This window comes from Anguilla rostrata, chromosome 12 (genome assembly GCF_018555375.3).
Source record: "Anguilla rostrata isolate EN2019 chromosome 12, ASM1855537v3, whole genome shotgun sequence".
In the NCBI taxonomy this organism is placed as follows: domain Eukaryota; kingdom Metazoa; phylum Chordata; class Actinopteri; order Anguilliformes; family Anguillidae; genus Anguilla; species Anguilla rostrata.
This window is the reverse complement of record NC_057944.1, coordinates 20,128,565-20,155,533: the sequence shown is the minus strand read 5'-3', so window position 1 is coordinate 20,155,533 and position 26,969 is coordinate 20,128,565. Positions and strand designations below refer to the sequence as shown.

The following is a 26,969-nucleotide window of genomic DNA, read 5'->3' as shown; positions in this document are numbered from 1 at the left end:
AAGCCACCGCTCGGTTGTGCGTCCCACTTACATTTCCCCTGAATTCTCCTGTTATTTCTGCTCACTGACCAGCACACATTCCAATACCAGTTAAGGAAAAATCTGTCAGAAATGAAGAAAGGATAAGCGAAGTGGAAAAAAAAGAAAACCGTACAGAGAAAATACACAACAGCTCCAAGTGCCAACAGCCTGGCCTTCGGCGCTCGGTTAACAGGCAGAACTCACCCAGTTTGCATGAAGCATTTATACATGGTTAAAAGAACAACTAGTAAAAGCAAAGCTCCTTTGTCATTACGTGGAAGTAAAAAGTACGACCAGCTATTTTATTTTACGGTACTAAGACGGAGTGTTTCACCGTTAACGTACAGGCACACACTGCTTCGTGGCCCTATTGCACGCATGCACACACACACGCTGGTGGACACACCCTGGAGTTCCACCTGTACCATGATCCTCCAGGGTGGAAGGAAGCAGGAGAGGAGACAGGAGAAGAGACAGGAGAGGAGGCGGGAGAGGAGACAGGAGAGGAGGCATGAGAGGAGACAGGAGAGGAGACAGGAGAAGAGACAGGACAGGAGACAGGAGAGGAGACATGAGAGGAGGCAGGAGAGGAGACAGGAGAGGAGGCAGGACAGAAGACAGGAGAGGAGACATGAGAGGAGGCAGGAGAGGAGACAGGAGAGGAGGCAGGACAGGAGACAGGAGAGGAGGTGGGAGAGGAGACAGGAGAGGAGGCATGAGGAGGCAGAGGTGCACTTGCGCATCACAAAGCACGGGATGACTCTGCATGAGCACACATGACCCCATCTCTCTCTCCCTCCGCAAGCACAAAAGATGCAGGAACGAGCCAGACGGGGGTGAGGATTTCCGCGCCGCCATCAAACCTGCGCCCTCTGTCGTGTCATTCTTCTGTTCAAGGACAAGACGAACCAGTCAGGTTCTTAAGAGGAGGCAAGAGGGAGCGGGGAAAAGTGAGACAACTGACGTTAACCAGAAACTACACAAGTTGTTAACTTCCGTTGCTTTGTGTTTCAATCTGTCACCGCCACAACTGTCCTGTGACTCAGAGGACAACAATAGGGAATGCATGTACATACGCTGTTTAAAAAAGGTACCTTTCCTGCTGGAGTGGGCTGAAAAGGAAGTGACCTCATCACACGCATCGGCCGATCTCCCATCCTACGCCAAACCCCCCCCTACCACCAACAGCAGAGTTCAGTGCCATTATGCAACCGGGGAAGAAAAGGTAGGCCACATTCCTATAGCCCAGCTATGTGAAAACAGCACAGCACAAACTGAAGCCCCCACCTCCCCACCTATAGGCTACCTGATCTCTAGGCTCAATCTCCTTTCATTGAGTCTGAAGGAGATGACTTCATCTCCCTGCTATGCTTCCCGTTAAGAGCTGTCTACAACAGTGGAGGGGAGGGGAGGGGAGAGAGAGGGAGAAAGCACGGCATGACGAAAGGCATGTAACATACTGACTGCGCCGGCACAACAGTGAAAACGTCATTGGCCGATTGACACTGAGTGGCGTTTGACTTTTCAGTGTGCAGGGGGCTGTAGTGCACAACGCTTGTCCACAAAAGGAAATGCTCCCTCTCCCCAATTCTGCTTTCCCCCGCCTCCCGTCTTCACCACTCTAAGGGCTGGTTTACTTCTGAGTTCAATTTGGTGGCAATCGTATGAAATTAAGATTTCCCAGCCTGCTTCTTCAAAGTAAACTGCCTATCTTAATTAGCCAAAATCACAACTGCTCTACCGCCTGCCTCCTGTGTCCTCTCCATAAATCAATCCCTTACAGTCTCTACTGCCAAAACATCTACCTCCTCCAGGAAGACAAATGATAAATTATTAGTATTAAAGGTTTTATCAAACAAATTAAAAAGGGAACTGGCTGCTCCTTTCTCTGAGTTAAAATGGACTGCAGGCCCTATTCTGCAGCCATCTCTACTGCAAAAACCAGGCAGTGTGCTGACATACCATACCCACCATATGAGGACGGGCTGGAAAATGGCACATGCAGGCCAAGAGCTGCCTTCTGTCTGGCCACCTGTGACCCTTGACCCTTGCCTTTGGACAACCTCCCGAGCATTCTTCAAAATTGCTCAAGACTTCACACCCGACACAAACACACAGGAGCAAACTTGATTTAAAAAATGGCACAAGCATGGAGCCCAACGGTCCAAGAGTGGAAAGATGAAAAGCTCATAAGGGATGGGAACAAGCAGATATTTAGAGGGAAAATAATCCTGGCACGTTTCGTATTCAGGAATGACATCAGTGTCTGGACAAACCCCACCTACTGTAACCACACTAGGAATGAGTCAGTCCAAGTCTTCTCACCTCACTGAGATAGATCAGATAAAAACCCCCACTTACAGGGCTATTGTAAGAGACTACCCTGAGAGTCAGTGCTCTCTGTGTCTCAAATTCTCTCTCCTGCCTATTCACACAAGCACTTCTCTCCGTTACTCTATTTATTCACACATACGCAACTCCCATTCACACCTACAGTCAAGACTGACAAAAAAACACACGGACAAGAACACAGACAGATGCTCTTGCGTGCACACATACATTCCAAGGCATAATCGGCAAATAGACATTCACCAGGAGCCGCAACCTGTAGCCTGAAGGCCTACACCACATCTCTTAAAGCCCTACACACATCAACCTGACGGCCCCTAACTAGCTTGCACCGGCAACTCCCATAGATCACTTGTCCTTCGTGGCAATACAAGGGTCAGGGGAAGATGGAACAGGGCTAATAGACCCACTTTCCTGAATCCTGTCTGCATCTGGCAAACTAAATAAACGCTCGTTCCTTACCAGGGTGTGAAGTAAGTGGGGGTCTGACCCCTCCTAAACTGAGACTTGAACCCATCTGAAGGAAATAAAACCAAAAGGTTACAGGAGTTATAAAATCTTAAAATTAATTCTAATAATGAATACTAAAATTATACAACAGTTTCAAACACCAGTGGGTCATACCATTTCTTAATCATTGAGATTGCCTGAGTAAGCTTGACTCACTCATTACATTAGCACATTAAATTCTAAGAGACAATGTACTGCAGGGATCTAATTATGGGGAATTATGGAGTGCCGCCCCCCCCAAAGAGACCTGAGCTCACAAACTGAGCCACGCTGGTCCACAGTTGCAATCCGTCCCCCAGGTCCGAAATCTCACAGACACCCCCCCTACCCCCCTCCAAAAACCCAAAGTGTAATCTGAACCCTGCCCCCTTCCACTTTCACAACCCAGGATTATTAAATCAGGTTAATGCAAATAAGTCTAGTTCGGGCTTTTCCCCAACTTCACATTACATAGAGGTAGCGTGGGCGACAACTTAGTGGTGCTTTAAATGCGTAAAATAATTCATTTAAATGCGTAAAATAAAACGCGTTTATATAATGATGCACAATTTAAACTGTATTTAAAATTAAACTTAAACACGTGCCTGCAATTTCCCCTTTGAGCATTTATCCATAAAGATCTAATGGTGCTATTTTTAAAGCAGTGCTATTAAGGTGTCACATAATCTTCACATCACACCCTCCTGACTTTTAAATTAGCTCAAGGCTGGCTTTTACATGCAGAACTGGGGGGTGCGGGTGCTTCGGGTCCATGTTCATTCATGACCACCACGGCATGCATGCAGCATCACTGCGGTACCAGTCAAAAGTCCCCACAATGAAAGAATACATTCAAAAGAAACACATTTTTAAAGAAATATCCAAGGGATGCCAGACCAGACTGGAATGCATTAGCAGCCTAATAAAGAGCTGGCTAGGCACGCGGCGTGGATCTGGCACTTTGATTTCGTGCAGACTGAAAACATTGGACGCTGTCGCTGGATATTATCAGGCGCACTGTAACCACAACAACTTCCTGTTACTGCACACCCACTTCCTGTCTGGATAGTCTCACTTTTCGGCGACCTGTCAAAGCATTCGTGCTGCGGCCAGGACGGCGGGTATCGGACACGAGTGGTTTGTGACACGGACCGTCACCTCACGCCTCCCTGCTTCCCGTAGCCCCACCCCTCAACACCTACACACCAGCCAATGGGACAAACGGCGCCACTCGAAACGTAACAAAATAGGAGATGACAGCATCTGAAAGGTATTGAGAACAGCAGTTGAGTTCTGTCTCAGAAACGGTCAGGCAGAGGGCGAGAGAGAGAGAGAGAAAGAGAGAGAGAGAGAGAGAGAGAGAAAGAGAGCTTAAAGGAAGTTTAAATAACAACAACCAACAACTACTTTCTCACACTTTTCTTAGATGCTGTGCCTGAAGCGTTAAACACAACGGTGGCTGAGCATGTATGAAAAAAGACAGAAATATTTTAGTGTACAGTCCTGTTCCCCTTGGCTCACTGGACTGGCTCCACAGCCGGCCTTACTCACAAATAATGCCTGTGAAACAAACTGCCGACAGTAACCCAGGACAAAACAAGCTGTACGTGTACAGACTCCAACTAGAGCCGTCTAATCTAAAGGCCAATGTGCTATCCCCGTGTAACCATCCAAGCAACTTCTACATTTATATATAATAAATAATCTCACAAATGGCTATAACCGACAATTATTTGATTTATTGGACATACTGAATATCTAAGTTCTAAATAAAAAACAGAAGAGAGCACAAATTTAATATAAATTGAAGGGAATAAATGAATTATGCAATTAACAACCTATTTTTCTTACTCTGTTGACAGAAGTGAGCCGCACTATTTACACATCAAGCCTTATCTGCAGTTACCACAGCATCGACTGCCATGGTCAGTGTAATGCTGCAGTGCAGTCTGAAACTCATCAACACACACACACACACACACACACAGAAAAAAATTAATCCTGTGCCCTCTGTCACCACCACGTCATTATAACGTTCCTGCACTGCAGTCCTGACAATCCCATATGTGGAGCCTTTTGTTTCCAGCCCCTGACTGAAAAAGAGGGAACTTCATTCCTGGGGATTTTCTCCTTCCAATGGGTGTAGAGGGCCATGTGACCCCAGTGCAACACACCCCACCCCCCATCCCAAGTTCTAATGAGGGTCACATCAGGACAGAGGGACTGGAAGAGAGCTTTGGAAGGGCAGTCCCCCCCCCCCCATTTATACTTTGAGAGGAAAGTAAATCAAAATAACAAAGGTGATTACTCAGGGAGCCCGCCCAAGGAAGAGGAGTTGAGACAGGTTATCAGAACAGAGTCCCTACACTCTCTGTGGCATGAGTACGGCAGCGGCCATGATGTTAGGATAAAGGCACTTAAACTTACCACATCTGTCCCAGCACTGAAAACAGAAGAGGCGTTTGTGTCGATGTGCACATGAGTGTGCATTTGTAAGACAGTATGCTTGTCTGTGCTAGTGTGTGTGTGTGTGTGTGTGTGTGTGTGTGTGCCTGGGGAAGACTAATAATCCATGTGTGCGTTTGCACACAATAAAGTCCGTTAAGCCTGCAGCCCTTTTGTGAAGCATAGCCTCCTTTTCCTGCTGATAACATCTGAAGAGATGTTGAGTCACAAAACTCCACACACATTTTGTCACTGCGCATTTGCAACCACAATGTCTATCATCTGTTCCAGAACAGTTTTTCCTACTTATTCACACACAAACACAATACTAAAACAACCAGCTTAAGACATAACAGAGAGACAGACCATCAGATACAGAATACAGAGCGAGACAGACAGACAGACAGCAAAAGATGACTTGAATGAATGAATAACAGCTGTTGTGCAAATTACAGTTCCTGATTTTCTGAGAACCCCTAAAAACAGTTTGTTCTCGAGCTTGCCACCATGTGAAGTTAAGACAAAAACAAAACATCTTGATAATAAATTCTGGTCTCAGGAATCCAACACTGCATGCCTCTGAATTCATAGATGAAGCAGAAAAACATCTTGTCCTGGGGTTATTTATTTAAGACTGCTCATGTCTCTGCCATGCTTCATCAAGGCCTACTTTAAACTGTACAGCAAATAGGAAAACTGACACGCATCTGACTGAATACATGTACATTTTTCCTCCAGTTTTCTGAGTTCACGCTGCTTAAAAAAGAAACCTCAAACAGACATAAATGCCTGGTTCTATTCAAACCACTCCCAAGTAGTTCTCTCTGTTCCTCACAGCTGTGAAAGCCTGAAGCAGACAAAATAACTTGGGCACATGCACACACACACACACACACACACACACACACACAGAACTGTAGTCTCACTCACCACTACAGGCTTGGTCTTAATGGGCGCCGGCGCCACGTCCTCGTTGATCTTCTTTGGGAGCCTGGGCTCCCCTGTGGTTGGGGTGGCAGGGGTAGACCTGGAGGGCTCAGGGGCGATGGCAGTAGGTGCATCGGCGGTATTCAGGGTCAGTATGTACTGCTTGGTGACATCCTCTAGTGAGGGGGCCTGGCCAGCCTGGTAGGGCTTGTGCACGGTGGGGAGTGAGGGCTCTTGGGCACTGACGGGCACCGACTGACACTGGGGCAGGTGCCTCTCTGGTGGCATGATGGGTAGGAACGTGGCAGGCTCGCTGGCGTGGCGCACGTGCTTGGGCCGGGGTCTGAGCAGGTGCTGCGGGGGCTGCTGCAAAAGCTCTGCCGGCTGCCCCACCTGCTGCTCCGGGTCGGACAGCTGCTGGTGCGTCGCCCGGTTGCTGCGCTTCTTGGAGCTGCGGCGGCTTGCTCGAGGCGAAAGGACCTCGGCGAGCTTGGGGTCAAAGGGGAAGCACGGCGCCCCCTCCGTCACCTCCTGCTCCAGGTGTGAGGGGAGAGCACGCTCCGACTGCGACCGGGGCTTCCCCCCAGGCCGCCGTCGCTCTTCCAGCTCTCCCAGCTCATCCCTTTGCTCTGACAGGATGGGCTCGCTGCTGGAGGGGGGGATGGCCTGCTCCAGCTCGCTGATGGGCTCGCTTGGCCCTTTGAACCCGGGCCCGTCCGAGGACTCGCCCCGCCGGCTGGGGTCACTGAAGGACTTCTTCTTCACCGCTTTGCCATTGGCCTTCTCGTCGATCAGCTTGTCCATGGTGCCGGGCTCCCGCACGATGCTCTGGATGACGGTGCTGTAGTCCCTCAGCCCGTCGCTGCACACCGACAGGTCACTGGCAGCGCTGCCCGTGCACTCGGACAGGTCGGCGGCCGACGGCTCCGGGATGCCGCTCTTGGAGCTCAGGGAGAGGGAACCCAGGAGGTTGCTGTCCACAGAGAAGCTCTTGGTGTCCTCAGCGATGGAGCGCCGACAGTGCGGCATAGGGTCGCTGAGGGAGCGGTATGTCTCCCCGTTCGATTCGCAGTTACTCCCGTTGCTGGAGTCCGAGCCATTGTTTCCCGCAGAGGAGAATTTCCTCCGCCGCCGAATAGCACTAGGTGTGGAGGGGGCTTCCAGTGGTCCCTGGGTCACATTCCTGCCACTGCCTGATTCCCCCACAATTGCAACGCCCTCATACTCTGTCTTCACAGCCAGGACCGGAGGGACAGACACTTTCTCTGGATTCACACCTCGCCCCTGCTCCTCATACAGACCAGACTGCTTCCACACTGTCAGCGGTTGGCCCAAAATGTCTTTGTTTAATGATCCCCTGCATGATCCGCTCTCTGGTTCTGTAACAATTCCTTCGTCTGTCAAACTGGACTCGTGTCCAGACAGTTCGTCCACTGATTTATCATAAGACACATTCTCATCCGATTCACCTTTCCTCAAACACTTTTCACTTTCTATCCCCTCACCTGAAAAAGGAGCATCAATCACTTTCTGTGACCGCCCGCTCCTCCTATTCTCCTTTTGTGCTTCATCCTCTGCCTCTTCCGCTGCTGCCTTCTCATCCTCTTTCCGTCTGAACTTCTTTCCTTTGTCTTCATACTCCATGTCTAATGAGTCACCCTGGGCACCCATCTGACAGATGTCCCTGATGACCTGCTGGGCCTCCTGCACGTATCGGTCCTGCAGGGGTGTGGGCATCAGCTCCTCATAGCCATAGCTCCTCTGACAGTCATCGCTTTCCACCTCTCTGTCGGACACCACCACCTCCCCATCCCCAGACTGGTCCAGACGGAGCTCGGAGGAGCTCCTTTTTGCCCCACTGCTGGAGGACTGTTGCCGCCCTTGTGGCTTTTCAGAGTAGGTGAATGACTTGGCACGTCTCAGAGTAGCCGTGAGATCCTTGAGTGATGGGCGCCTGTGGGGGTAGCCCTGGGACCTGGATCCCATCCTGTACACAGAGGAGGTGCCTGCAGTGCCGTGGTAACCAGAGTTCAAGCCGCAGCTGTCTTCATTTTGATCTGTCCCAGTGCCCCCCTTCTTACGAACCCTGAGCTCGGACAGGTCTGTTTTGAGGAAGGTGAGAAGCGTGAGTGTCTCTGAGGCGATGTCTGGGTTAGACATGGACATCCTCTGCTTGTCCTTTTCGCTGCTGAGAGAACGCCGATACCCCCTGCAGTCAAGACCAGCTCCCTCAGCGGACCCAGTGTTAAACGGCAGCCTCGGACGGACACGGACCGGGGCTCTGGAAAAGTTGTCCCCATGGCCAAAGCTGGGCGACCGGTACATGGTGAAGTTGCCATGGTAGGTTTTACTCATCACAGAGGAGGCACCGGCTGCCGTGCTGCCAGCAGGACAGGGCTGGTCTTCCTCCTTCAGTGTCTCCGTGCTGGAGTACCTGCTGCTGCTCCTCGACCCACTGGGGCTGGAAATAAATGAAGAAATGTTGACCTTTGACACCCTGGACACCACAGGGACAGGGGTGGAGCCAGAAGAGACAATGGCACCGTCTGATGCCCCTCTGTAATGTCGCCTGTAACCGTCTGGTCCCAAGGAGCCCTGCGGATATCCACGCTCCCAGGTCTGGCCCCCGAAAGTCGGTCTGGATCTGGGCCCCTCCGACCTGCGGCCTGGCTGCTCCGAATCACCAGTCTGTTGGTGCCGCTCAAATTGCTCCATCACAGGCGTGCTGTCACTGTCATCCGAATCCCCGTCGTCATCTCTGCTGACCCCCACAACAGCGCTGCTCTTCTTCTTCTTCCTCAGGGACCTGCGTCTCACGTTGTCGCGGCTGTGGGCTAGTGGCACTGGACTGTCCTCTTCGCTGCCTGACGACCTCCCTGGCGGCACAGCCCAGGACCCATTCTTGCTGTTTCTGGAGAAGGAGGCACCTCCGCGGACTAAGGGGAGGCCGCTCCTGGCTCCCCTGCTGCGCCTTCCCGCGCTGTCCTCCTCCTCACCGGAGCTGAGTCTCGCACCGGCTGGTGCTGCAGAGGGGGCAGCCTGCGGTCTGGAAGAGCTATGCCAGGAATGTAAACTATCTGATGGCTGTCTTGCTTCTCGTTTTTGCGGCTGCCGACCAGAGGCAAAGGAGTGTGTCCTGAGAGGTAGAGCAATGGAGCTGCTGCGGGGCGGGGGCGCAGGGGGAGGGGGCTTGGGGTCACTGTTTAACTTCACTGTCCACTTTTCAACAGGCTCCCTGCTGCTAGGGCTCTGCGCTCTGCGAGCATGGGGCAGCTGCTCCCTGTGCAGACTGCTTCTGCTGCTGTCGCTTAATACAGTTTCATCGGACTGTTCAGTGCTAAAAGCAAAGTCCATATCCTGGTATCTACTCTCGTTGCTACTCAGAATAGCCCCTTGTCTCTCCACAGAGGACACATTGATATCATGGTCAGCACTGTTGACATCTTGCCAAGTTCTTGGCAGCAGGGGCGAGTGTCCTTCCCCTCTATCTGTGAGTGCGGTCTCTTTCACTCTATCAGCTTGATGACTTGCAGATTTTAAGTCGTCAGAGTCAGAAGTTGGTCTGTACTGTTTTCTGTTACCGTCTCCGAATAACTCTCTTATTTTAGTGACACTCGGCCAGTTAGTTAAGTCAACATGAATAGTGTCGCCATGGGCTGTAACGTAGCCACGCTGTGATTTGCAAACAGGAGTCCCCGGGACAAAAGCCTCATCCTCGGCTGTTACAATCTTATTGCAATCGGAATGAGCTGAAGTGATCTGCGAATAATGTCTCTTACCTGCACCGCTGGCAGCCAAACCCGCAGTTGCGCGAGTTATCCGTCCTTGACTTTTCTCCGTGTCAGAGCTTGAAACGGACCCACAGACAGAAAAACTTTGGTCCTCAGCTTTATCTGTGGAAGACTCTAATAAATCTTTATCGTGAGCTGGCAAATAACCACTGTCTTCCAAAAGCAGCTTCTGTGACGGTAGCCCCTCGTCTTTAAATTTACTTCTTGTCTGAGTTATACTTTTCAAGACTCCACTATTGACAGAAGTCGAAGCGTGAGCATGCCCCGTGTTAGAACTAAACTTCTCTGAGAGCTGGCGTATAGAGGGAGACACAGAACGAGTGCCTTTCTTTAGCTCTGCGGTCGACAGGCTGGCTGCCGAAATTTTGGAAACTTTTCTTGAAGCACGAACATACCGCGCAGGCTTGAGCTGCGCTTTCTCTGCTGCTGCTTCTGTTGGTGGAGGGGGAAGGGCGCTCCTCTCCAAATCTTTTGATTTGTGCTGGTGATCCTCGGTCCCAGACTGAGTTTTATTTGCACTCCAGCTTTCGAGCTTTTTGAAAGAAACGCTTCTGTACACTGCTACCTTCTTCTCCTTCTCTTTCTCTGCCATTGTGCATGCCCCTCTTTTGTTTCTCTCTACCTTTTATTTCATTGATAAAGTGGCAGTTTTTCTTCCGTGATAATGCAGAAAGCTGCCTCAGCCCCCCATTTACCCAGTTAGTTACTTGCTGGAGGGACTTGTATGAAAAGAAATAAAGACGGAGGCGATTTTTTACGCGAAAACAGATGAATTAAAGGCTAATCCAAGCGAGAAAACATTGCATTCTGACCTTTCAGCACTTTCCCCTCTTCGATTCCGCTCGATTCTCACCCATGCAGTTTGGCCAAACTTGTCTCTCAACTTGTTCAACTCTGTAGCCCCACCATCGGCTTTTAAAAAATGCCAGTTTTCCAAACGTATTCCCATTTCCAGCCCTGTGTGGTACCTTCCAAATGCATCCCTTCTCTCATACTGTAATCCTGACCAATTAGTGTATTTGATTTTGAAATAATTAAGTTTTCCGTGACTTCAGTCTTTTTACATGCAAATACTGGCTCCCAATGTGGGCGGGATTAACATGGTAAGGGTAGTCTTAGTAGCCCCTTAGGTATGGGAAAAAGCTTTCCCTTTTTGATGTGAGAACGCGGATATCGCAGACCAGATAGTTATGGCTAGCATTTTCAATAGCCACTGAGTACCGACATAATTTGATTTTTGAAGATAATTAGCAATATGTCTGTTATTGTATCTCTTTGGGGTTTGGTCTAATAATCACAATGTGTGTACATTACTTGAGTTGTTTCACTGATTAAATGTTTAATAGTTCTGAGTGATCTAACAGTTTTTTTTAGTTGCACAAACAATGACTCTTTTGTAACTTCGTTTTAACAGTCTGGTTTTTAAACAGTTCTTTGTTCTCAGGATACTGCACTGTCCTCTGCCTCGTGGAACGCTGTATTGTATCCCCCTAGTGGACACATTATAGAAGTTACAGAGACATTTATATATAATTGTTTCTCTGAAACAGTTCATAGTTCTCCCATTATAATTAATTGTAAAAAATCTACATTTTTTTATTTGCGATATAAACAAATGTATGATTTTAAAATATAAAATATGGAAAATTTATGCTAGATATTCATTATTATACACATATATAATGAACGATAGGGAATAATATAAACCTTTTTGGAACTGCGAATAGGCCTACAGTACAATAAAAGCAATAAAGCAAATACAGTTCACGGACAATATCTACTACATAAGAAAATAAATACCAGATAGCAATACGTACAATTTTGTACGTTATTACTGCATCAATCAAAAAATATAAATCTGTTCTTTTCAGTAGCTTAGAGTGTATAAAACACGTTGAATACTTTAAAAGAAAAACCAATAAATGCCAGACGATAATACGTATGATGCTGTTTTTATTGTATCCATACATCAAAAAATAAAAATATGTTACTTTCAATTAACTTAATATCCTAGCGGAAAATATAAGCATCCAAAATAAAAACATAGAAAAAATAAACAACATTTCGAAAACTGGAAGAAAATAATACTGGCTGACACAGGGAAATTTCAAGCTGACATCACTGAGGGAGGGGTGAGGAAGAAATACAAAATATGTATGTTTATTTTAGCCAATGTTAAACATTATAGGCTAATACCGGTTAACCTATATTAGGTTCGTAAGATGATGTTTAAGATGTTCCAGAATCACAGACACAGTCACTGAGTTTGTGGACGAGCCTGATATTCCAACATTCCACGGGGGGGAAAAAAAGGCTCCAGTAGCCATTCAATGAAAAACAAAACAAAACAAAACAAAACAAAACAAAACAAAGAGTCTTGAACTACGAGAATGGCCTATCAACAGTGCTCGTTATGTAGGCAATAATTATTTACAGAACGCAAACACGTTCTCCATCATGCTTGTGTTCTGTATTTTCAGAGTATAGTAGCTTCATTGCAAATTAATTAAGAAATTGATTACAATAAAAGGAAAAGAGTACTTATGTCAGAAAAGGCATGTTGCAGTGGCAGAAGCTAATGACCCTTTGACTCATTTTCACCTCTTGGTCAAAGTGCCTTTTAATTAAATGCTATACAGTACAAGGTGAATATGAATGAATGAATGAATGAATTTTATTATTGTGTCATGCATCACACTAATGCACAGCCCACATGGGCTTATATGACACCAACATTGTGCATATAACAGATCCAGAGTAAATCCTAAACCTATTAAAATGCTACAAACACATATCTGATACATATGCCCCGTACAAAACAGTATAGACTCCATAACCAAACCTTCTTTTCCAAGTTTTTGCAACATATACATAATCATTACATAAATAATAACACCTCATTAGAGACTAAACAAACAATCCATCTTCCCTTCTTTTCCAGGCTTTTGAAACAAAGTTAGCCATTTTAAAAACGTCAAACTTAAATAGCCATTCCAACTTTTCATCACCCCCCCAAAAAACACTTCAGGATTACGTACAGACATTTCATGGAAAATTGGTGCTCTTAGATCATCATAATATGTACAGTACAGCATAAAGTGGGATTCATTTTCAATTTCACCCAGATCACATAACAGACATAGTCTTTTTTCTTCAATTACATCATTAAATCTGCCTACCTCAATAGCCAGAAGAAGGATACCAGTTCGTAACTGGGCAACCAGGGACCTTTGGCTTCAGGTTAGGTATGCCATAATGTATGGTTCAGGGCCATGGTTTTGCTTAACATGAATATATGTCCTTAATTTTGGTTTTAGCAATATATCATTGGACCACTTTTCTTCATAGTTGAATAAAAGCTTATATTTAATCATGTTAATAATACACCGTAAGTTATTTCTGTAAATATATTGTAAATCAATTTCCTCAAAAAAGTTCTTGTGTCCATTGGGTGCTGTGTAATTCATCCCAAATAAAGACCTTTTTGGTTATCCTATCCTCTGGCATACTGATCAGGCGGTTCCACAGTCGGACCATCTCACATTTTTGTTGTATAGGACCAGGCACCCACCCCATATCACCCTGAATAGCTAGAACTGGAGCAAATTTATGTACACCAAGAAAACAACGTATGGCTCTATTCTGAATAGAATAGGCATTTTTGGATTCTTTAAAGCCCCATATGCCAGCAGCATAATTTAGTACAGGAGAAACACAGGCATCATAAAGTTGTGAATATGTTGAATAACCAAGATCTTTGCACACTTTTAATTTATTAATCACTGGGCCTAACGCTCCCCCAGCCGAAGTTGCTAGGGATTTTATCCCCACCTCGTAGGTCATAAATTCATCCAGGGCAAACCCCAGGTATTTATACACACTAGCATATTCTAGTGGTGATGGTCCAAAAGTGATATTTTGTGTACTTCTTGCTGTACCCTTTTTCCTGAAATGCATTATCTGGGTTTTACTCTGATTTATTGTTAGTCTCCATCTAGAGCACCATAAGTTCACAAGGTTTAACATACTTTGTAAGTCAACTTCAGATTCAGCAATAAGGACTATATCATCTGCATAAAGTAAAATACCAAGTGTTGTATCCCCCAGACTTACACATAGGTTTGCATCCTTAATTTGTTGAGCTAAATCATTCACATATAAAGCAAACAGAGTTGGAGAAAGAATGTCACCTTGTTTGACTCCAGTAGGGAGTAGGAAACCATTCAGTAAACATGTTATTTATCTCTACACAGGCGACTGGAGAACTGTATGAAGTTTTCATTGCTTCGTAGAATTGACCATCAATCCCAGCTTTAATAAGCTTGAAGGCAAGCAGATCTCTATTGACCCAATCAAAGTCCTTTTGGAAGTCGACAAAGCAAACAAATGTAGATTTGCCTTCCTCTAGTCTGGCTCTAATTACAGATGATACTGAATAGATATGATCAATGCAAGCTATATTTTTCCTAAATCCATTCTGCTCATCAACAAGATATTCTGTCATTTCCAAGTACTGAATTAACGGGTTATTCAAAATGTTAGAGTGTAATTTATAAACTGTACTTGAAAGGCTGATGCCCCTATAGTTAAGGGGAACCTTTGGCTCGTTCTTAGTGGACTTTGGGATCAGTTTAATAATAGATTTAATCCACACCGAAGGAATGATGCTATATTCAAAGCAAGCTTGAAACAGACAGCATAACATCGCTAGTAATGATGGAGAATATGTGTTCAATATTTCAAATATAAGCAATGTAATATTAGTTATTATAAAATGATAAACCATTGCCTATTATATACATATAGGGCTAGAATGGTATTTATTTTGCACCAATTATTGGTCATGTTACTGGTTTTGCACAAGCTAAAGGTCTTGGTAAATCAGGCCTACAATCTATATGTATTTATATGACATATATTCCTGTAATATGTGCAACCACATGGTTACAACTGGATAAATACAATTCACATATAACATATATATTTTTTTAAACTATTTTATTATAAATGATCTTTTATAATATGTTATTGTTAAGCATCGGCAACAGTGTTTTATTTCATATATCAACAGTGTCATGTTTTGGATTTAACCTATGACCTGTTGGGTTCATGTTTTGATCCCCAAAAATTATACCATCATACTATTCACAGCTGTTATTTGACTTTTTTGTCATTTTTCAGTTTGTCATTAAAAAACTGTGTATACTTATCATTGACAAGAACATATATAAATACACATTTAACCATCTCTCTAGTATGTTATTAACATGAAAAAATATTTTGGGCTGCCCAAATACTTCATTAAATTATAGACTTTTTTCATTTCATTAAGATGTGTCTTGTGGACTAGCTGGCTCTCCAGCTAAACTGAATTTCATGCGATCCACTGCTGCTTTGATTTATTATTTACAACTGATTTACAATAGAATTTTTAAAAATCAAGCATTTCTTAGAGAACCAAAATAAATCACAGTTTTATCTCAGCTGCATTAACTGCATGCATAGCTTCTTTATAGGTAGCTGTATTAGGTTATTGAAATTCCTGACATTTGAAGAGGTCAAGTCACAGTTTACAACACATGCCACCTGTTGGTCAGTATTTTGAATGACAAAAAATGCTAAACATGACGAAAGGATGCTCCAAACTGCCCCCCCTTCCCCCAACAACAGAATGATACTGTTGTAGAATCTCTGCCTAAACAAACCCAAACTGAGCTTGAGCAATCAATACTGCTTCATCTAATTAGAAACCTGCTTGGCTAAATGTAAAATTCTCTTGATGTTGCTGATAGTCAAATCATTTAAGCATCTTGAATAAGTGTTCCTTGAATAAAAACATTGTATACTTTCAATAAAAAAACAAACATGCCATTTACTTCACTGGATTATAAAACAAATGAACCCTAGCATTTAAAATGGGTTGCTCTTTCATTCTCACATTTGTGTCTGGACAGGATTTGTTGACACTCAGAATGAATTTATTAATTTACTTCAAATGAAAAAAGGAGCTAATGTTTAAACATATGTCCAATAGAAGCAAAATGTGGAACTAAATACAATGTATACATTGAATATTCTCTTGCTTTCATCAGAAGTCATCAACTGTTCAAAGCATCCAGAAATAAATTCAACTCAACTCACCAGAAAACCATACCTAGACCAGGGGGAAATGGAGACAGCTGAAGCTCCAGATGATTAATGGTGTGTGGCATTCGGTCTGCCGGAGAGGCGGATTGGTCTCGGCCGCGCCGGCTGGTGGAGAGAGCACACGCACCTGGGTTGCGTAGGCTAATCAGCCCAGGTGCTTAAAGGTGTGCTGCTCTTCACAGTTCGGGGCAGAGACCGGGAGCTCACACCGAGAGCGCAGTTATGATTTTCGTTTTATTTCTGGAGTGTTGTGCTGGAAAGACTGAGAAAGGAATCCTCAACTGGGATGCTGGAGGAGCTGGAGCCGGCTGGGAAGGCGGGCCAGCAGCGGGCGGCGCACGGGGAAGTGGTCGCGCCGTTTTACTCTCTTTTGTCTCTGTCATTTTAGCTTGTGGTTCTGGTTTATTGTTTTCGCCCAGAACCCGTGAGGGGGCGAGGGTGAGGAGGGTCGTTTGTTTGGTTTCGTGTTTGTGTGGGTGCTCTCTCTCTCTCTCAATGCAGCAACCAACGGTGCTTCCCAGCACTGCCGCATCTACCTCCCAGGGGTGTCACGCTGGCGTTTGACATGGTGTTTAGTAGCATATTACAAAAACAATTCTAAACAACAGAGATCCACCCTTAAGAGCAAGTTGCTCTCGCCCAACCTTTACCAGCAGTCAGTCTTCAGGAGGACACTGTCACACTTTTGAACCGTTGCCTCGGAAGGTGCTGGCCCTGAGCATCAGTGACCTGGTGCTGCTGCGGAACTTTGACTGAGTGAAGTAGAAGAGGATGGGGTCCAGCACGCTGTTCATGCTGGCGAAGGGCCTGGTGCTCTTGTAGATGACGGAGTACATGTTCCGCACCTCGCACGGCGCCCCCGGCAGGGTCCGCACCAGGAGGTACGCGGTCTTGGTCAGGTGGAACGGGAGGAAGCTGACGGCGAACACCGCCATCACCACCACGATCATGCGCGCCGCCTTGTCCTTCTTCTTCTGCGCGGCAGCCACCACTCCCTCGCCCCGGCACAGGACGAAGGCCATGCGGCAGTAGCAGGCCACGATGGCCAGGAAGGGCAGCAGGAACCCCAGGCAGGTGAGCGCCATGCCGTATGGGAAGTAACTCTCCGACAGGCTGGGCTTGCTCAGGTCGTAGCACACCGTCCGGTTCCGCTGTATCCCCGTGGCGGCGAAGCTGAACGTGGGCGCGCAGAGGCAGAAGACCACCACCCACACCGCCCCGCACACCTTCCAGGCGAACCTCCGGCCACCGGTCTTGTGCCAGGTGGCCAGCGGGTGGCAGATGCCCAGGTATCGATGGAAGCTGATGCAGGTGAGGAACATGATGCTGCCGTGCAGGTTGCTGTAGAACTGGAAGCGCACCAGCTTGCAGGCCTGCTCGCCGAAGGGCCAGTAGTCATGGCTGGCGTAGTTGTAGATGAGCAGCGGCAGGGAGCAGACGTACAGGAAGTCGGCCACGGCCAGGTTGAGCATGTAGATGGTGTTGCGCGTCAGAGCCTTCCCGGACCTCAAGATGCGGAGGATGACGGTGCAGTTCAGGGGCAGGCCGATGAGGAAGACTGCGGCGTACACGGCCGGGAGGAGGTATCTCTTGAAGTCCTCGCTGTAGGTGCAGGAGGGGAGCGGGCTCAACGTGCTGTTCACCATTAAAAGATCGTTCACTAAGGCCATCTGGGTCCTTAAAGCATCATAATCTGAAAAATACAGATAACATCAATTTTCACCATAAATTCATAAGTCATCATAAATCTCATATGAAGGACTAGGTGCTGTAACATCTACTTTTGCCTGCGCGTATTAAATATTCAAAAACAACTAGACCTATGTGAGTCTCATTGCGGGGTGCAGATGTTTATTGTCCTTTTGTAATCTTAGGCTACGAAATGCTGAACCCTCACTTTCAGCAATAATATGGCACTGTTAATATAACCTGACTGAAGTCTTAATATAAGATTTATGCAGGATGGCAGACACATAGTGTACTTGGCAAGCATTCAGAGGCCATTACACGAATCAAGTGCCTCCAAGTGCCGCAAATATTTAGAGCCTATTTACTCTGAGTGCTCCATGCACTTAGGTCTGTTGTACAGCTCAGCATTTATTTCACAATGTCATCTTGCATTTCTTCAAAAACAAGACCTTTAGAAGAAGTTGCATTTCTAGTATAGGAAAAATATTGCAGCATAGAAGCGGAAACTTGATAAGATTCAAGAATACGTGTGAGGAAATGGCAAAGCATGTCAGGAAGTATAGAATCTCTATTGCTTCCCGTGGAGATTCCAAGAGCACAGGGCAGGAAATAATCCTGGCAGAGAGCCACAGTGTTTCTGACAGGCAGTCCAAGGCATGGAGAGAGGCGCTCGGTCCACCAGCATTTGAAAGAGCGGAAATACAACTCCCAGCACCCCTCCCTCTCTGTCAACCTTTCCATAGCCACCAGGGGGTGCAGCTGGACCATAAACTGGGTATGAGCCCAAAGTGTTGTGCAATAAATCACCGATGTGCTGGTAGGAGAAGTCCAGAGATCATTTATATCTACTCCACAACTTCCAGCTGCGGACTTCAGTTCCCATCAGCACTACTGGCAAACACAAAGCCATGAACATTTCGGCTGCCAGCCGAAACTGAACCCTGGAATTTAGCACCAATCTCAGAAAGTATCTGCTATTACAGGCTATATAGGCTGTGACACCTTTTAAAAGTTGTAATGATGATCTCCAAAATGACATCAACATAAAAACAACCAAAAGAAAATGTAAAAAGAGACTTCTATATGGATTCATGTGCAGCAAAAAACACACCACCTCCTGAATTAATAGAGACTACCATATAAGTACTACCGCAGAAACAGTTGTTGAATGCACTTTAAATGAACAGGAAGAATTGATTTACCTTTTCCTGGACGCTCACATGTCTGTCCGTAGAACTGTTTGTCTCTTTCCCCATAAGCCGGACTCATTGACAAACTAACTCCTTAGTCTTCCTGCTCTTTTGATTCATTAGCGGCACCACTGCCGTTGTAATGTTCACCACCCACTCTTTGCAGTGCCAGAAAATTTCATCATTCTCTGGGTGGGCAGAGGTATGAGTTTAACCTCTTTCTAACTGTAAGTTACACACAAAACCACAATCACTTCCGTATGGAAAGAGACACACCTCCTCGCATATCATTCAAGAACAAAAAACACAGTGTGTGCACAAGACAAAGGGGAATTTTCCAAACGGTAAGCTTCATTTGTCCAGACAAGTCTGAAAATGTGTTGGAGTGAAACAGACAAGCCTCAGGTTAGGCTATTATTCACCACAGGAAATACAGTGATCTCCATAACGTTTGGGACAAAGGCATTTTCAGGCGAGCGCAATGGCAATTGGGGAAGCTACTTTGAAAGTATAGCTTTGCATGCTACCAATTACTTCACACTGGAAGAAGTTGAATTACAGCAAAGCTACCCTAGGGAGAAATCTAGTTTGGTAAACTAAAGCTACTTAAAAAAGTCATTCAAACTACTTTGAAAAAAAATGATCAAACTGACAATGTACATGTGATACAAAATTATAACAAAATATAACACAAAAAAGTCACATGCCAGCAAAAAATGCCACTCAATAGAGCTTATTGCAAAAAGTGCCCACTTGTTCACAGGTCATACATAAACCAACAAAATAAAATACCCCACTATTTATGGGAAAGTGCAAGGAATGTCAGCTTTGGTTTTGTATACAATGTCCATCAGTCAGACACCTGCCTTCCAGAAACTAGAGTGCAGGTGGGGGTATTGCACCAAGCAGGATTACTCAGTTAGCCAGGTAACTTCTAAAATAGCATGCAACAACTTATTTGAACATTTGTTAATAAATAGCAATAATCAATACTTGACTAATTGACAATATATTCAAGTTTAGTTTTACAAATTCAGATTCAAAGCATGCCTACACAGCAGTCAGGATGAAAGAAAAGGAGGGCAGGGCTGGTCAAAGGGGGTTCAATTAGAGTAGAGAAGCAGTGGTAAAATAAAAATAAAACATCATTCCTTTCCTTTTATGGCCCAAAATTGTTTGTAGTTTCAGCAGTTAACTACACAAAAAATGGCAAAAAAGTAATTTAACTACTTGAATCACTATGCAAATATGAATGTAGTTGAACTACCAGCAAGCTACTGCAAGATGTAGTTAAACTACTAGTTTAATTACATGTAGTTCACTACTCCCCAACACTGCCAATGGCTATAATTACTTCAGACCACAGCAAGGAATGTCACCTGACAGGTTCCCCATTGTGATGCAAGGAGGGCAATACTAAGGAAGCTATAATCCTACACATCAGCCACTGGTTTCTATCAAGGTGTCTGCCACCACAACCATCACCTAACAACCCGATCCTACCAGGATGCCCCCAGGTCCGGTTCCATTGGACAATCAATTAAATTAAATATTAAACTATCAATTTCTATCAATATAAAACAGAGACAACTTTCACATGAACAGTTTACATTTAGCAGATGATTTAGCCGAAACAACTTATTGAAGTGTAATTCACACAGCACGCAAACACCATAGGAGTCAGATGTGCAGTTACAATCAAATAAGTGTCAAGGTGATTAACTCAAAGACCCGTTAGACAAGGGAAGAGATGGGTTCGTTTTCAACACACTGAGGCGTAATCTGAAAAGGTGAGAGACATCTGTGGAAGACAGTCAGTGAATCTGCCTTCCTGACAGATTATGGAAGGTATTTCCACCGTGACGAGGGTGAGGAAAGAGAAGAGCCCAGGCTGTGAGGAGCCTGCTGAGAGCCTAATAGGGATGGGGCAACCAGCTGACTGGAGAATTGTGAGCACAGAGGTCTCTCCATTAGTTGGAGTGTAGGGTGTGATCGTTGTATAAAAATATGTATAGACATACAGTAGATATGCCAGTGAGAGAGTTGAACTGAATGTGGGCAGCCACTGGAAGTCAGAGAAGGGTGTTCAGAAGTGGTGTGGCATGTGTGAATTTTGGCTGGTTGAAGTTTGGCAGCAACATTCTGGACCAGTTTCAGTGGCCTGATGGCAAAGATGCTGGTCAGCAAGGTGATGCAGTAGTTCAGATGAGAGACTACAAGGGCTTGTACAGGTTGCTGTGGAGCCTCTTGGGCGAGGAAGGGGTGGATTCTCCCGATGCTTTGAAGGGATAATCTACAAGACCAGGTGGCTGCTCCAATGTGTGCAGAGAAGCTCAGCTGGTGATCTAGGGTCACACCAACATCCTTTGGTCATAGTAAGAAGTCAGTATTCCCAGATGCACCGTCAAAGGTTTTGAAGAAACACAGCATGGACTTTATGTTAGCCAGCTGCCAAAAAATATGTTACATTTAAGAAGTTAAAACGGCTGTTTTGGGAAAAAGGAGACTTTTCAACCCACTTTTCTAATTTATACCCCCTTGTGATTTCCGTGAATTTCCACGTCAACCAGCTGGAAACACAATTTACACAATACCTTCTGTGGCTCTGCAATCCAGAAGCCTGTGGGAGTCTACGTACTGAAAAGGCCTGGACATCACACCAGCCGACGATCTGCCCTTCTGTTACTCAACGGACCTGTGACTGATCAACCCAATAAGTATTGCAACATATCAGCATGTGACACTGAGTTTGATTTAGTATATATAGCTACTTACCTCAATTAGCTTTTTATGTGAGACAGTGAGTCATTAAACGCTAATACTTTATTAACATTAGGTAAATACAAGAGATGCTTCATAGATGGAATAATGAGTCTCTCACTGAGAAAGCAAAACATTTCAAATATGGCCATTCTACTTATTTTGCAAATAGCAGGTGGGGTTTCACTTTAGAGCACTACATGAACTTGCCCAAACTGTTTGCTTGTATGCTGTTTGCCAAGCAATTTGAGTGCACCCACATATCTAGCCTCTTTTTGACAAATATGAGTCATGATTTGTCTTAAATATATTGGTTGCACCTTTTATTCTTCATTAGGAAAAAATAAAAATCAACACAATAACTAATGTTAGATAACATTGAACAACAACAACAAAAAAAAAACTCTCTGAAATCAGTGGCTCCTGGCTATTGGGTGTTTTTTTAATAGCCAAGACATGATTTTTGTAATGTAGCCATGGCTAATGAGCTACCATTTTTGTTGACCACTGACCAGATTGCATCTAACACTGATTTAATGAACAATTACCCAGATATCAAGAACAGTGCTCTTTTGCTGAAAACACACAAAACACGTTGCTACCAAATAAAATGATGCATTAGGTTGAACTATGGATTTGGATAAACACTTTTAAAAAATTGCATCCTGCAAGTACGATACTTTAATTAGGCAAAGCATTTCTTTATCTTACATTTTTGTTAGGCTGTGAATTACTGAGTGTTTGGTTGTATTGAAAGTCCGGGGACATGATACCATAGCAACACATTTATTCACTAAATTATAATGAACTCCTTAAAACTGAAATGCACATGACATATGTGTTCTAGACCCTTCCAGGCCAGCTGAGTGAAAAACAGCCTATTTGAACTGTATGGCCAGCTGAGGCTCAGGCAATTCCACTCACTTGTTTTTAGACATTTTCTATTCTTTGTAGACAGCAATGTGTTAGAAACGAGAAGGGAAACTACTTCAGGCGTAGTGTAACCCCTTCACACACGGTCTCATTTCCTTCCTCTACCAACTTAACTGACTGAGCCTTGAGGCTAGTATCATCAACTCTTAAACTGTTTCTCAGAGAATGCATGGTTATAATTGCAAACGCTGTATTGCACTCCAAGAGTAACAATGCATCTTCAGCTCGGCCTACTTTGCGAGGTCCAGGGAAATGCTGCATATACTGTATATCACACTGATTAAATGAAATAGCCCTGAACCTGCCTGCCTGGTGACTCCGGAGTTGGAACCCGTTCATGCACATCAGTGATTTATGGGACTGGCTACCTCAACACAAAACAAGCTTGTAGAGGAAAATCCCCCATTCTAAACATTCCAGGACTGCATTTATTTGTACTTGTGTCCAACCGATTGAGAAATACTGCTTTTAATATCCCCTCCCTATAAGTTCTCTATAGGTTTCTGCTGTGAAACATTAGATGTAAGGAGCTGTTGTGCAATCTCCGTTAGTGTAAAAATCCCACTTGCCTGGGGCTGGCCCTCCTATACCAGCACCAGGACTACAGTATGTACTCCTGAGTACATAAAGAGCTAAGCTAATGCAGGGTTGTACATCGAAGTAGCTGTGACTTTGCAGAAATATGATGACCCTGCAACCATATGAAAGATGTTGTTACGTGCTAATGGAAAGTTTATTAATAGAAGTTTAGGCTTCTGTATCAGATTAATGACAATAATACAGGCACTAACTGCCTTACATGCAGCCACCTCTAAAATACATGAATCCAAAGTTTAATTAAAATTTCATTAAAAAGCACTGAGTGTTTAACTGTTTGCAATATAACACAATAGGCACAATGTAAACATAGGGTTGCTATTCTAGCTGTTTCTGACATAATATGGCTTAAGATGGTAAATAATTCCTCTAAAAATGAAAAGTACCCAACTAAGAAAAATTAACAGCTTGTTAACAGCTAATAAAATTGTGGGATTGTCACTGGTTGGAACAAAACCCAGCATACACAGGGTCCTGGCCCAGGACCAACGTAGGGAACCACTCTACTGGTGTGTGGATTTTTATCTGCCTCCCAAATTGATGGATAATACTGCAAAAATGAGAAGGCCCACAAGCAGAATTTGGATATCCAGTTTGGGAGAAGAAATGGACTAAATAATGAATTAATTAAATAAAGTAAAGCTTGGCAACAAAAAAATCAAAACAATGTAATTCCATCAGGAGAGTAGGATTTGGCAAAAGAACAAACCTTGCTTCCTGCTCAATGTCTAACCAATGTCAACTTGCACAAACCACGCATTGAAAAACTCACAATAGGCTTACAGTATTTTGTAGCAGATCACAACATGACACTCAAACCATCTGTAGACCGTTCAAACAGCCAACACAAACACTACTCCACACAGGCCCCTCAGCCGAAAGCCAGCTGGCTCTGCCTTTTATAAGGAATTGTTGAAGGCAATGGAAAACACCTGGCTGTTTACTCAGCACCCTCAGCTGCGTGAGCCTGAAGGTGTGGCCACCACTCTCCAAGGTCCTGAAGACCTCCCAAGGCTTAGGAGGCCAAAGAGAAGGAGTGGCTGGTCTGCCCCACCCCTCCCCTCTTGCTGCCACACCAGGCAATAATAGTATTTCCTGACTTACAAAGGCCATGCCTGAATGGTTACAGCAAAGGTGTGAGTATATTGGGACCTCATTCAGAATGGAAAATTAATAATTTAATGAAAACATTTATTCATGAGTATTGTGGAATTGCTTCAGAAGCAGCACACAATGCTAAAACAACTATGAAAGGAAATGGTAGATGAAAAACACTGGTTTCTTCCAAAACACGCTGGTATAAGCTAGTTGATTTTGAAAAAATAAAAAATAAAAAATCAATCATGGAATGTCAAAGAGAAACAAAATGCTAAAAAACCATTATACATGTAAAAACGGTCATATTTATAATCATTAATGTCAAATTAATAACCATATACATTGGTTATTAATTTAAAATTCTCAAACAAAAGCAAGCTCAACCTTTTTAATTTTGGTTAATTTCTTCAAAAACTGTAGACAACTGGTTATTGTATTATGTTTTAAACTATGAAATAATTTTAACTATTAAATACTTTTCTAATGAAATAATGTCTGTATTACGTGGAAATATTTCTGTCACAATGGTAGAAGTTATCATGTTTTGCAAACCAAATAGATCTACTAACTGAATTACAGAATAGAGTATTGATGCAGAGCAGTTACGATACCAGATTATTCTGTCGTGTCAGCGCTAAATGCGCTGAGAATACTAACTTTCGCATTAGGAAGATTTAAACATGGTGTACCCTATATATTCAACCCCAGTTCATTTTGCCCTCAAAGCAATCCCAAATTTACTACAACCACAGAAAGGACGCACGGAACCGTCACTAATTCAATGGAATCCTTAATGAAAACACTGAAGCTTTGCCAGCTTTCTCGGAAGTCAACAGTTCCACAACCAATAGATATTTTCTAACCTATGAACGATAAATATACGAGATGTTGAAAACGAATATATTTGGGACCATTGCGGAGTGTGTACATGATTTACATATTTCTCATGTTGCAGTGCAGTAATTTCTGTTAGCACAATTCGGAATCTGACGTTTTGAGCCCACATCCCTTTGGTCACACGGCCTGGCTGCCCATCCACATGCTTGCCGTTTCCATCTGCGCACCTTGCATTTTTAATAAAAACACGTATAAGTTCAGGTAATGCTAAACATCGGTGGTGTGGGCGTCTCAGATGTTTCACAAAGCAGAGACTGAATATATCGGTATGTAGCTACATTCACCTATGTTAAATAGCCTAGCCTACTACGTTCCACAGTCTGCGTAGGGCACCGTCTCGACACTAAGACAATAAAACAGCATCACTAAACTTATTTATAACAAACGGAATCTGCAACTTTAGCCTATACGGCATGCACTGGACATCAGTAAACTCCTTAAGTAAAATAAAGCTACAAAGGTACTATATAGAAAGATAAGCCTCCCGTGCCTTATACCTGAATTATATGTGTTTACAACATTAAAATAGAGCTGGATCCTGTGAATTGCAGTCGTGTGCAGTGGTAGAGTGCAGTGACGGGAATACAGCAAAACAACACCTGGTCGTATGTGAAAGGGGTTTTCAGTGGAAGTTTTCAGTGGTAGGACCTATGAGGGAGTGGTCGTATACCACTGTCTAACTGCAAAAATGCACATTTTTCTAAGAATGATTTCATAATTTGAATATACAGAGAAGTTCGTTCTCGGTACTCGTCTACCGTCTATGACACTTAATGCAGTAGACATTACCCAATGTAATTAAAACGGGAGTAGTATTCGCTGCGGTAGGCACCCTTAAGTAAATGATAAAATTAGATCGCTTACCTCAAAGGTCGATTTAAAAATACCGACGCCCTATCACCATGCTGTTGCTTCACCAAACACTGTTTCCCACCCTCAACAAGCCGCTACAGTTTCAAAGCAGGTGTCGCTCCAGCCTGTAATAATTGCTGAAAATAAACCCCATACGCGTTGTCGAAGTTTATATACGGAATTCGAAGTCAAATGGTGGGAATTCCATTGTAATGGGAATACTTTCTTGTGAACATCTGCTCGGCTTCCAGACCCATGACCTCCTGCACTCCTTGGTTTTAAGCGTCTCGTTCCACAGAAATCCGGTTGTTGCTGTTGTCGCACTCCAGTCTTACGTTATCTGAAGCAAGCGCGCGCCTAATGGACAACCTGCGACAGTCGGAGAAGATAATTGTACGAACCTTAGTTCTCATAAACCATACGCTTCTGACAGGCAGGCAGAAATAAGTTACGCGATAAGATTTATGTGAGGGGGTCAAAACCCTCGGGAGTTGGAATAATTTGACAAATGGTTCACTGTCTTTGGCATAAACCATTCACTAAGATGTCAATACTCTGTCCTTGTAGCCGTCCTGGATTGAATGACTGGGGTTTGTCTGATCTTGTTACTGCTGCCAACAATATGGTAAAAATGTTACACTTCACAAGGTATAGTTTAAGGACACACAACTTGTCACTAAATTCAGATAGTTGGCTGCTCACAAGTGATTTAATATACCGTAATAAGAATTTACTGGGCATGCTAATTATCCATGTAACTGCAGTTTTGACCATTTTTAAAATT

At 44.3% G+C, this 26,969-nt stretch overlaps 2 protein-coding genes across 4 annotated transcripts in view; both read right to left on the bottom strand.

Moving 5' to 3' along the window:
* LOC135236318 (rho guanine nucleotide exchange factor 17-like) overlaps positions 1-11,118 on the bottom strand; it is an 84,521-nt gene extending 73,403 nt beyond the window's left edge. The window contains exon 1 of the mRNA XM_064302602.1: positions 6,235-11,118. Coding sequence (XP_064158672.1) covers positions 6,235-10,614 — 4,380 coding nt within the window. The 5' untranslated portion in view covers positions 10,615-11,118. The remainder of the gene's footprint in view (positions 1-6,234) is intronic.
* An 840-nt stretch (positions 11,119-11,958) lies between these two features.
* Positions 11,959-26,766, bottom strand: LOC135236010 (P2Y purinoceptor 3). Of its 3 annotated transcripts, none has more exons than XM_064302130.1 (2): positions 26,198-26,766; positions 11,959-17,862 (listed from the first exon to the last, which is right to left on the bottom strand). In XM_064302130.1, the coding sequence occupies exon 2, from the start codon at positions 17,837-17,839 to the stop codon at positions 16,847-16,849; it is 993 nt and encodes a 330-aa protein (XP_064158200.1). In that variant the 5' UTR covers positions 17,840-17,862; positions 26,198-26,766; the 3' UTR covers positions 11,959-16,846. The 3 variants fall into 3 exon arrangements, with proteins under 3 accessions (XP_064158200.1, XP_064158201.1, XP_064158199.1); XM_064302131.1 differs by lacking the exon at positions 26,198-26,766 and adding an exon at positions 24,122-24,518; XM_064302129.1 differs by lacking the exon at positions 26,198-26,766 and adding an exon at positions 19,061-19,456.
* Between the last annotated feature and the right edge of the window lie 203 nt (positions 26,767-26,969).